Source organism: Streptopelia decaocto, assembly GCF_964273445.1.
Source record: "Streptopelia decaocto genome assembly, chromosome: 2".
NCBI classification, from domain to species: Eukaryota; Metazoa; Chordata; class Aves; order Columbiformes; family Columbidae; genus Streptopelia; species Streptopelia decaocto.
Window position 1 is genome coordinate 116,000,850 of NC_138655.1, and position 12,380 is coordinate 116,013,229.

The 12,380-nt window shown below is 39.9% G+C and overlaps 1 protein-coding gene across 7 annotated transcripts in view; it reads right to left on the minus strand.

Moving 5' to 3' along the window:
* Positions 1 to 12,380, minus strand: part of TRAK1 (trafficking kinesin protein 1) — a 135,146-nt gene that overhangs the window by 3,530 nt on the left and 119,236 nt on the right. For 3 of the 7 annotated variants that reach the window (XM_082044390.1, XM_082044387.1, XM_082044388.1), the window contains exons 15-16: positions 11,758 to 12,087; positions 3,735 to 3,837 (exon numbers count right to left, since the gene is read on the minus strand). In XM_082044390.1, the coding sequence (XP_081900516.1) occupies positions 3,735 to 3,837; positions 11,758 to 12,087 (433 nt within the window). Of the gene's footprint in view, positions 1 to 2,372; positions 2,462 to 3,734; positions 3,838 to 5,888; positions 5,949 to 11,757; positions 12,088 to 12,380 lie in introns of all 7 variants that reach the window. The other 4 variants (XR_014183222.1, XM_082044392.1, XM_082044391.1 and 1 more) reach the window with 4 other exon arrangements.

Consider the following 12,380-nt stretch of genomic DNA (forward strand, 5'->3'; position numbering starts at 1 on the left):
CTTCTGCTGTTGTATTTGCTTTCATTTATGGGGAAAGGGGTGGGGGAATCTGTCTTTTGACGGAGATGTGCAGTGGTGTGAGTAATCATCAAAAGAGATGAGAAAATACAGTCAAGCTCTTGCTTGTTAATTGGTCAACAGGTTACTGATAATTTAGCAGCAAACCAAATATTACAAAGTGCTATTCTACTGTTAATTAGGTAAAACATTATTTTCTATAGTTTGAAACATGGCTAAGTTGCTCTCCAATTCTAGTTCTTTCTTCTCAAAATAAAGTCTGTACAGGCAGTTGACAAGAAAATACTAAATGGGCAATAATCTGCACATTTACAAGTGGCAGGCATTACATACTTATGTTTAGTGCCTACCTACTGCATTTTGTTTCCTTAAGCACACTACTGCTAGTTATTAGAGGCTGGGACTTCTTGAGGTGTATCAAATAACATTAATTCTGACTATCCTCTTCCCATAAGCTGATCATTTGAATGAAGGCAGCTTCAACACAGCACCTACTTCCAAAGAATTGCAAACACAAAGAGGATGTGGCAAATCCCTTGTGCCACAATATGAGATCTCACTGACACTGAGCTTTGAGTGTTTCTGGCACTGCAGTGGCATCCTTAGAAAACTTGTTCCTTATAGGTCAGACCAGCTACAGCATGATTACCTATGCAACTTTTAACTTACATTGGGTTCTCTGTACCAAGAAATGCACCAGAAAGCCACACTGAGACAACCTGGTTGAATTTCCAGGTACAGAGAAGCCTCAGGCCAATAAATGAATTGTATCCTTTTTGCCAATATGGACGAAAGGGCCTAAATGATGTCTTGACTGGAATTTGCAGTCCCATTTCACCTTACATTAATGAACTCTGGAAAGCCAAGATTTACTGTGAATGCCAGGTTAGACATCCTGGAATGTTTTGTTCTGAACCAGTTTCTGATGAGTTTCGAACTTTGACTAATGGTATACAGCACTCAGCTGACATAGTTAACGTAACACTATAAACATTTGTCCAGTGACCTTCTAACAATCAGCAGTACTTTAAGGCACATCTTTAATTAAGGAAATATTAGCCTGATGTTATGAAGTCTCAAGTCATGTACTCTTTCCATGGCTAAATAGGATGTCACCAACATGGTCTCTACAGCAATGCAGAACAACTTCTACCAAAAGCAAGTGAAACTGCCAAAGAATTTTTACCCTGCAGTTGCAATTCAACAAGAGTAATCCCATATATACCTACCTGTAACCTGCACTGAAACACGTATTTGAGAAAACTAGTATTAAGAGTGGTGTAATTGGAAAAGCAGCCTTGCTAAGTGGCTCTGGAAATGATCTTCTTGCACCCCCCAGTGTGCTGTGGCTGTCAGTGCATGTGGTAGGAGCGCTAAGCAAGTTTTCCTTAGGTCTTCTGCATTCTGCCCAGACTGAATCTGTGGCAGAGGAGAAGGGCTTCTCGTAGAAGAGCTCAGGAGGTCACACACACCACTGCAGCAGCACACAGACACACACTCTGAAGACAAGGCTGAGCAGAAAGGAGAAGTTAGATCCCAATTCTTCTCTTAAGCATTGATTAAAGCTGGACCTTCAGAGCTCTGATTCCAGCTCGTGGTAGAACTAAAGAGCAGTGACAGCCACTGATTTGCATCTCCCACACTGGCTAAGCACAGAAGTTCAGAAGTCTCGAAGAGCATGAGGAAGGAAAAAGTAAGAGAACTTACTGTGTAAACTGACTTTCTACAGACTATGGCTAAGCACATTTTAGAAACCTAGCCATAGGGTGTTAATTATCAGGCTTCTAAGATGTCCTAATCATGAGATGAAAACTACAGCATTCCAATGGCTTATTAACTCCAACAACTTCATTTCCAGCTCCAGATTTCAGCTGCACGGATATTTAGATCAATAATTTCTACTAATTTGTCAGTACTGGTACACACTACAGCACAGTTTAAAACAACAACAACAAAAAGGACACCCCTGCAAGAAAGCAGTTGTTATACAGGTGTTGCTTTTTTTCTTTGTTTGGTCATTTTGGTATTGCTGTAACTGGGAAATATTTTCCCCATCAAACTGATCAACACTGCAGAGCAGCCTGGACACACCACAGAAACAGACTCAAACTGGCCCCAGCAACTCAGCCCAGTGACAGTTTCAGAGTTAGATTGAGAAAAGAAACAAATAAATAAGCACCTCATTTAGCTGGATGAAACATAGTCAGGTTAGAGCATCACCTGGGTTAGAGGCTAGGTTAAAACGCAACCAGGTAGATAAATACCAAAACTCTTGGGGTTAGCTGGTGCCACACACACTCGCATTCCTTGCACGTGACCCTGCCAACACAGATGCTGCTGGCAGCGTTGCTCACCCCCTGCCACGCTGGGTCATAGTCTCTGCCCTATACCTCCTCTCAGCATAACGAGACATAACGCAGTTTCCTCGTCCTCCTCACATGACCTGTGAAGAACCGTTTGTAGTTGGTAAGGAGGAGCTCCTTAAACACATCTGCTGAAAAAATCGTATTGTTTGTTTTGCTCTTTTTTCCTCCTGAATGAGGAACGTTGACCTAACTAAGGTGCCTGAAAATGTACTGAATTTAGCTGTCAGTTATGGCCAACTTGTTAGATTTAGTAACCAACATAATCGAGGAGCTTATTGTGACCACAATTAACAGCAGTTGAACACTAAGAAAATTAAACAGAACTGCAGGATATAAAACAATCTCTTCAGTAACAGTGCTGAAGGGAAAAGATGACCAAAAAGAGCAAAGAAAAAGCAGCCAGGCCATGATTAACTTAGTTCAGAAAGGGAAGCAGAAAAAGTACATTTAATCATCATCCATTTCCTTTCCACCTCACAGGTTTTCATTTGTAATACCTTTACTTTTCATGTGTTCCTTAGGTAATCAGTGCTCATCTCATGTCTAAACAAGTCCGGACACATAATCTCTGAACGGGGACCTACACAATCATACACTCCCACACAGGGGCCATAAGAGGCAGAGAAAGCAATGAGGCATTGTCCTTTGAAACAGAAAAAACATTCTTTAAATACGGATTTGCTAAGGAAGGAAAGTTCCATCTTTAAGTATGAAATTCATTCATTCACTCTGGTTCTCAGACCATCACCTTCTATAAGGCTACAGAATTGCCTTTTCTTAGTATGTATTGCTTACACACGCCAACTGCTACTAGTAAGCTAGTTCATTAGTTTCAGTCTTGCTACTATGAACTCATTTTCAACAATTCCACCAAGGAACAAAGTAGATGGCTCCCTCCTTTGGATTTAGGCATACTTCTTCCTCCATTCCTCATTTACTTCCTGGATTTCTTTACCTGCACATCCCTTCTTGTTCTGTACCTTCTTGTTCTTGTTTCCTCCCTGGAAAAATCTCATATTTTTTGTGACAAACCATATTCTGTGCATTCACACATGAGGACTACAACTAGTTTGGGACTTTGGATTTAGAAGCTAACTTAGTTATGTCTGATCCTGCAAGATTTTAAAAAGAGATGACAAAATTTAAGATATTTTGGTTGGCTTCCTAAAACTTTACACATGCCTCTCAAATAAAATCAGGTTGAGGTAACGCAAAATGGGAGGAATAATTTGGGGGTGTGTTGTAATTCACCAGTGCAGTTAATGCTTTTGCTTATGCCACTACTTAGCATTTCCCTACAGGAAAAACTCTGACAGAGCTGAATGTTTTGCCACCATGGGAAACCCTTACCTTGGTGTGACTCGTGTGAGTTCATCGGAAGGGTGCAGAATGCGGCAGGTGGTGAAGGTGAAGGTGGAGTTGGTTTGTGACATGCACTTCCCAGGATGAGGTACTAAATTAAAAAAAAGCAAATTCTTTGCATTTTACACAGAAAAGGGGAAAAACCAAACTTCTGTGTGCTGATAAGGCAGATGCAAAAAGTGATGAGGTACCTCGGACTGGATCAATGCAAGAAAAGTGAAATACAGAAGCTACAGAGTTCCAAAAGACACTTGTTCTCCAAAACGAACATATCCAGGGCTCAACGGCCAGTTCTAAAAGGGTCTGCTGAAACTTCCCCACCATCACTAACACCACAGGTAAGTCTTGCTCAAAACATATTTAGGCAAGACAGTGTGTGAAATGCTAGTCCTCAGCTAAACTAGCACTTTCTTTCACCAGTGGGAAATTACAAGCAGCATTTTCTAGTACCAGCTCAGGATTACTAAGATTTTCTGAATATTTGTGCATTTCAGCTTTTAGATTGATCCACCAAAAGGTATCCTCATAACTTCTCAGTAATGGATCCAGCTTGCTAACACTACAGGAATGTAGATTGTTGGGGCAGGGAGGGGACAGACACATATTACTGTTTCTCTTGCCTCTTTTCACATCCATAGTAGGGCAAGTGGCAGTTCTTTGGATCCACTACTGTACATCTGTAACACTTCTCTTGTGCATGTGTTTAGGTTCTTTAAGAATGTACATCCTCAGCTGCACAATACAGCAGTTTTCACATATTTGTAAACAGTGTATTAAGTAATTTTCCCCACAAATGTGGCTGTAAAGGTGCCACTGCCAGTGTAACTGTAATTTGGGAAAGAAGCAACACAGTTCAATTTAAGAAAATTAAGTAATCAGGCCAATTTCTTTCTTCTCAGTAGAGCTACTTCTGTGAATATACTAACCTGCTGTATAATGCAGCTGTGGCCATTGCAAAATAACTACAAAATTTAAGAGCCATGCATCTGAAAAGCTGGTTGAAAAACACCCAGAGTTAAATATTACATCAAAGATATCATGATTGCATAGGTTCTTCTTACTTAGTAACCAAACTTAGCAGTGGTCAAAAGACATGCACAATAAAAACTGTGTGCAGCTCCCTCCCTCTCGGTCCTACCCAACCCTCTGAGCCACTCCCCGATTAAGCCACACTTTAATACCACAGTACACAACTATTCAACACATTGCAAAGGACAGACAGACCGACCAACTAGACCAGACACCACTCTGAACTTCCAGAGATGCTTAGCAGAAGCAAGGCAAGTCGTAATTGTGGCTGTGTTCCCTTTTTCACGTATAAAGTATCACAGCTCCAAAATCGTGCGTGCGGTTCGGTAGGCCTTTGAGAACACACGTAAGCAGAGTGTGAAGGGTAGAGCACGGGGAGTGTGAACAGTGGAAGCAGAAGTGCAAACAACGTGAGGCAACTTATATTTAGCGCTGGAATGTGCTGCTGTACATTGAAGAAGAGTATTTCTAAAAACTCACTGGAGTGCCATGTTAACACACTCAAATTTTAGCACAGCGTAACATAACAACAGGCTCTACTTCACCTCCAGAGACGGCAATTATGATGCTTCAGGAATCCAGTTGCTTTAGAGATTAGTGTGAGCACTATGAAAGCTATTACAAGGGAGCACAGCCTAGCAATCATGATTTTCTCCATATTGTAGAGAGTTAAAAGAAAATCTGGAGAAAGAGCTCAAATGACTGGACATGAAAAAATTGGTTATTTTGATAAAACAAAAGACTTCGATGTAAATCAAGAGGAACAAAGCAATTATCCCTGGATGATGAATAGAGAACAGAATAAAGCAATGCCAGTTTAAGATTGCAAGCTCAACCCAAAGCACATAGCTATAACACAATTAAGTGCATTTTCCCCATTTGTAATATCCACTGGGCATCCCCTCAGATTGGAAACAGGCACATTGAAGATACATAGCTGCATTAGCAAAAGCAAGACTCATTGCTATGAATGAGTCAGAGATAGGAGAAGGCTGCTAAAAGTAGAGAAATCACCGATTCTAATAAGAGGAAACAAATCAAAATTGTAAAAAAAAAATCATCAGTTTCCAAGGATGTATTCCACCCTCAAATACCACTAAGAAAGTTCTGTACCAGCTTCATCCTCCATCAGTCAACAATGGGGTGTATCATATTGCTGTAGCATTTTCCATCCTTTGGACACAGTACAAAGAGAGTGAGAACCTGTTGCTGTAAATGAACAAAGTTTATAAAATAGAAACAAAATAATTCATTCCTAACCTAGGAATTTTACATAAGAATGGCCATATCCTGAGTTGGTATAAATTCGTGAGGAAGTAATATATAAGTTTACAATAAGATATTATCTTCACATGTACATACACCAAAGTATTATTTTAAATATAAACATCCGCTCCATGAGACTGTGGCTGAAACCAAATGTTTTATTTATACCCTCTTTTTCAAAGTAGATGATCAACAATGAATCTTCATACCTGTACGAAAAAGAACCTGTACATAATTCAGTGTTTAACAAACTTTACAGAAACATCATGCCATTTTATCCATCAGGAAACCATAAACTAATCTGTGTGTGCATTTTTCCCCTAAATTAAAATTCAAGCTAAATTTTAGATTGCTGTTGGATTGTGTTTTGTCTCTCAGTAATTAATGATTCTTTACCTCATTAAGCTCTCTCAATCAATTCTTAGGCATTTTGGAAAAAAAAAAGAAAAACACTATAGCTGAAAGCAACTCTCTTGTAAGCACAAACATTTGTAAAATGTTTTAAAATACTGCAAAAAAAGCCACGTGCTATTCGAAATGACTGCAGAGAGCTCCACCTTCTGGCAAAACAGAGCTTTCCCCATGCAAAACACAAAAGCTGATTTTATATATTAGCTCCGAGCCGTTTCAGATCCAGCTTCAGTATGCAGCTTACAGGCCATCCTGCTGGGTGCAAACAGCAATCCAGATGTGTTTAGGACATGATCTTCTGCTGAGGGAACCATCAAAAGCCTGCTCAATCTGGATTTTCACTCAGCTCATGCAGAGAAAGGTATGAAGTTACAGTAGGTAAACTAGTGACCTGCCTCATCCACAAAAAGGCATCAGGACAAACTGAGTTTGAAAAAGATTTACAAGAGGCAGCTATACTAAAACACCATCAACACTTGTACCACTGGTTCCAAACTCAAATTCAGTGCTGTGTTAGATGAACACTGAGGAAGCAGAGAGCTCACAGCAGCCAGTAAATCCTTGCATTTTGTAGAAATACCTATTTTGGCAAATACACATTTACACAAAAATGACCTTAAAAACAAATCAGAAATGTTAAGAATATGGCTTGATTGAGACTGGAACAAAGGTAGAGTTTTAGCCCAGCACTGAAGCAAGCCACTCTGCTCACCATTTCTTTGGCACATTTTAACTAAAGAAAGAAACCTGTTTTCCTGCCCTTTCAGCAGAGAGAGCAGTGGAATTTGGATATGTCTCTAGCACAGGCTGATAAGACAGGGATGGAATGACAATCAGGTTGGGAAGTCATTAGAGCAACAGATGGAGATGGTGTTCTAAAGCACTAGGAGTTTATCTTACTGATGAATAGAAAAAAAAAGCTCTGCCTGCTTTGGAAGGGGATACTAACCAAGGACCATTACAAGGCACTTATTTCCTACAGTGTCATCACTTGGGATACAAACCATGGATTTGACTTTTGCCTGTCTATGCCACCACCTCCACTCTTTGGTAAGGTGAAATTCTTGAAAACTAGGTCACAAAACCCCATTAGGATCCACAGAACAAGACAGCTGCTTCATGTTCTCTCTACATTCAGCAGAGTTCGCCCCAAAGCTCTGATACGAGGTGCTACCTGTACTGAAACCTCCTGGCTGACAGAGCAGGGACAATACAGGGTATGCTGGAGCCCATGCGTGGGTTAACTACTACAACACAATGTAGAAGGGCAATTAACACAACAGCTGTAAAATGTGAGTGTGGTGCTCTGCTAAAGGTGTGAATTGTGAATGCTCAAAACCTCCAAGAATCCATGTGTCTACACCAGGAGTGTTACTCCTCTTACATTACTTAAACAATTGACGACAAAAATTATTTTCCAAATATCTGCATTTCCATACTTCCCATTAATTTTGCCTTTGTAAACAGAAAGATGAAAAACTAAACAAAGGCAGGTATTCTTTGAACAGTATTTTCTTAGCTTTCTTCTGGCTGAGTTCTCTGTCTCATATGTATATAACCCTGGAGCATAGATGTAAAAAGACTTTAATGTATTTAATGAGGCTTCAACAGGATTTTATGCAGGCTAGGATCCCAGAATAAAATTCTAGCATTTTAACAGCACAGATAGCAAACGGTGACAGATTTTTCTTAAGGAAATAATTACTTTGAAATATTCATGCCATTTGAAAAAAAAAAAATATATATATATATTTAAATATGCATCAATACCTTAGTTCTAAGAAGAGTTACAAAATTTATTGCTTTTCTGTACAATGGTAACCTCCTAGAAGCATGTATAGTAATCCTGCTAAAAACAACTCAAACATAAGACATTCATTATAAGTTTTCGTGATTTTAGGCACTTGTTTGGAAAGATCTCCACATCACTATTAAGGTCAAAACATGAAATACAAGAGGGCTGATCCCGCAATGCTGCACACGTGTCTCTTCCAAGCAATCCATCAGTGGAACTAACAAACGCAAGTACTGAAAGACCAGTTGGTGCACCCAAAACTAGGATGCAATTAAGCACATGCTGAATCAAGTGTAGGCTTTCCAAATTCTAAATGAGAACACTCACAACATTATTACGTGCTTTGAATGGCTTGGGGCTTTTTGTTTAAGGGAAACCTGAAAGGCAATGAATTAAGACCAAAACAAACAAACAAAAAAAACAACCTCTCCCCCCAAAACAGTCTCTGAACATTTTTATAATATACTGCAGTTTCTTTCAATGACTAAAAAAAGATATTGAGGGCACTAAAAATCTGTGCTGCAAAAATTACTTGTCCTAGATGGTATTAACAATGCCATGTCCCATAATTTCTTTAACACTCAAATTAGGCTGAGAGTCTACCCAAGTGATATACAAATTTCAAATGATTCCTGGTTATTAGGTTAGAACTGCAATTCTGGAATTTACAATCCTCCATAAAATTACTGAGCCCACACACAGTACGCAGTTCTGACAGAGAAATTGCAGGTCCTAAATGTGTGTTAATTCCTCTGAAATGTTCAGTGCCATAATTGGGATGTAATCTGCATATAGGGTGAGGAAGTTATTTTACCTGTCAATGGATACTACAGATTTCAACATAGGGACAGAAAAATCCAAGGATAACTTGTTCAGAAAGTTTAGTCAGAATGATTTCTGACTCTACCCATCACTCAACATGGAGTAACTGATACTCTGTTCTGAAGACATTTATATTGGCTACAAGAGATCTTTGGAACTACCAGCAATGTTTGTGCTCCTGAGCTTGGATGCCAAAATGACTTCTGCTAGGGCCCATCTTGAGCAGCACTTTACACACCCACAAAGCAGCAGTAAAAATAGGACCTCACAGCACTCTGCCAGAGAACATCTCCAGTGAAAAAATGGTAAGACACAACCCTCAGAGCATACATATCAAATGATGCAGGCACCTACCCAAAGGACCAAGATGACTTACACCTGCCGGGAATGGTCCTTGCAGGCACTGTATTTCCAAACACATTTTATCCTCAGGTTAGAAGAGCTGTAGCTGCAGACTGGCATGCTCTGTGGCCTGCCAGCACAACTGTAGGAAGATACTTTCTGGCTTTCATGAACCTCTTGAACTAGGTTTTTCCACAACAGAGCTATCGTGGATTGCACGCAAAAGAATTACCACTAAAGATCATATCCAAGATATTTTTCTCCTTCCCTTTTTATTTTACTTTCACAAGCAAGAGCTTGTGCTGTACATTGCTGCCTGGAATCTCCCTGGGAATCACGCAAGCAACAAGGTCATAATGTTGCGCTTGTGACAGTGCTCCAAGAAAGCGCACATCCTTACACAGCCCTACCTGCATAGCACTTCTTAGAGAGAAATCACGGAATGGTTGGGGTTGAAAAGGGACTTCTGGAGATCATCTAGTCCAACCCACCTGCTAAAGCAGGTTCACCCAGAGCAGATCACACAGGAATGTGTCTGGGCGGGTCTTTAATGTCTCCAGACAAGGAGACTCCACAGCCTCTCTGGGCAGCCTGTTCCAGTGCTCTGGCACCCTCAAAGTAAAGAAGTTTCTCCTCATGTTTAGATAGAACCTCTTGTGCTTCAGTCTCTGCATATTGCCCCTCATTGTATCATTGGACACCCCTGAAAAGAGTTATTTATTCAATTATTTTAGTCCCTGTTTCCTAGATCTCTAGCTTTTCTTGCTGTTATTTAGACTCTTCAAAGCGATAAACACCTGGATAATACCCCAAACTCTACACAACTCCTGCAGAGCCATTATTTATTTCCATATTATTACAAAAGGTTAATATAAGCATTATTCATGGGCAATACATCTTGTAGAATAAAGACAAATTTTGCCAATGGAAAGGGAAGTTGAAGGGTTTGAATGTTGAAGCATTTGAAGAGGCTGCCCAGACAAGTGCTTGAGTCACCATCCCTGGAGGTGTTTAAAAGACTTGTAGACATGGTTTAGTGATGGACTTAGCAGTGTTAGGTTAATGGTTGGAGTCAATGACCTTAAGGGTCTTTTCCAATCTAAATAATTCTATGATTCTAAGTTTAATCCTAATAGAGCTGACTGCAAAAAGTAGCTTATATTCAATAGCTGAAAGCACTGAACTGCCATTTCAGCAAGAGCTCAGGATACTCTGCACTCAGCAAAAATAACAGAAACATTATTGTTTAGCCCCGAGACAATCTAATCTTCCAAAGACCAGTCAAATACTAAATTATTATTTATTCCAGAAAAAGGAGGGGGAAGGAAGTATCCTCATTTAAAGTAGCTATGTAAAAACATGAAGTCTGAAGAAAACGGAGTTCTAGAAGTTTCCTGATTCTGGACTAAATATAATTCTTTACTAGCAGCAAATCTGAATGAAGACTAACACTCCTATACAGCTTATTAAAACAAAACACCACCTTCCCAAGCCAAACCCAACAATAAAAAAAAACAAACCACACAAACTCAAAACACATCTGTAGTCTGAGAACATGTAGCCTTGTGCAATTAACAGACTGCTAGTGTCAGTTCAGAGTATCTAATAACTCCTGCAGTTCTGCAGCATTTAAAAATGTGTCATTCTTAAAATTCTATAAACAGGAAGGCTAGAATTTAATAGCGTGGTGGAGAGGGAATAAAGGACAAATCATTTTTCTTTGTATAAAATCACACTTAATTCTTTCTCTCAAAGAGATTTTAAAAACAGGTAACTGTATCTGAGGTAACTGAATTAAAGTTGCAGAATTTCTTTGCTTGATTTTCAAGGCACTTCCATTTGTTTCAGCAAATCCAATTTAGATGCAACTTTTGTCATAATTTCATCTTTGTTTTTTTCCCCAAAGTACAAAATCTAAAGCATGGCACCACCACTTATGAACAGACAGAAAAATATCTGTAGTATAAGCATACAACATATATATGGTCTATACATTATATACACTGAAGACTGTGCACTCAATACACATACAAGTCGCATACATGCCACACAAAGGTTTGTGAATGCACCACTTCCTTTTAGCAGCCTTCTCTTATCAAAATAGAGTAAAATATTGACCACAGATGCTGTTACTGGGAAGAAAAAAATCAAATTAAAAGATTATTAGAGAAAAGATTTTTGAGCCAGTGTTAGAATGGTTATGTTCTAACTACTGCACGCATTAACGCGCAGATGCCACACACAAAGCAACACTATGGATGCTGTTCTGGAGAGATGTGAGTATGGCCCAATAATCAAAATCCTGTAAAGATGTCAGTTTTACTGGACTTAATGAGTTTCCCTCACCAGACCCCTCATCATCGTCTGTCGCGGACTCCTGCATCTCCTCTGTGAAAGCCTGAGATTGGCGGGGGTTATTCTTGCTGTCTGAAACAGTCACTTGTGCTTGTGACCTCTCACCTGAGGTCTCTGTGTGCTGAACTGGCGTCGAGGTAGTTAGGCCCTTGTAAGAAATGTCACCTGTCTCATCTTCCTCATAGTCATTAAGGCAGTACACTTCATCCAGGTCCAGGTCCAGGGTCCTGAAGCCCTTAGTGACAACCCCAGGCCTTGGGTCCAGGATCCCGCCCAGGTGAGGCTGAGCCAGCTGCTGCCAGTGGTGCAAAGTGGCAGAACCTTGAAAGTGAGCACAAAGACAAGCAAAAATAAATTAGTAATCAATCCAGGACCTAAAAGGCAGAAATTCCCACTTTGTTCATCCAGAAGACCAAAGGCTTGGGAGCTCCGAACCTTTAATGTTTCTGGGTTTAGTATTTCTAGGCTTTAATATTTCTAGGCAGACATGTTACAAGGCAAAACTGCTTCACCTACTGTTCAGCATTTCCAGATCAATATGAAATAAACTGATCACATCAGCACTTGGATAGGCACAGGCCAGTGGTAAGATGTGTCACACTTGTGCATATGCA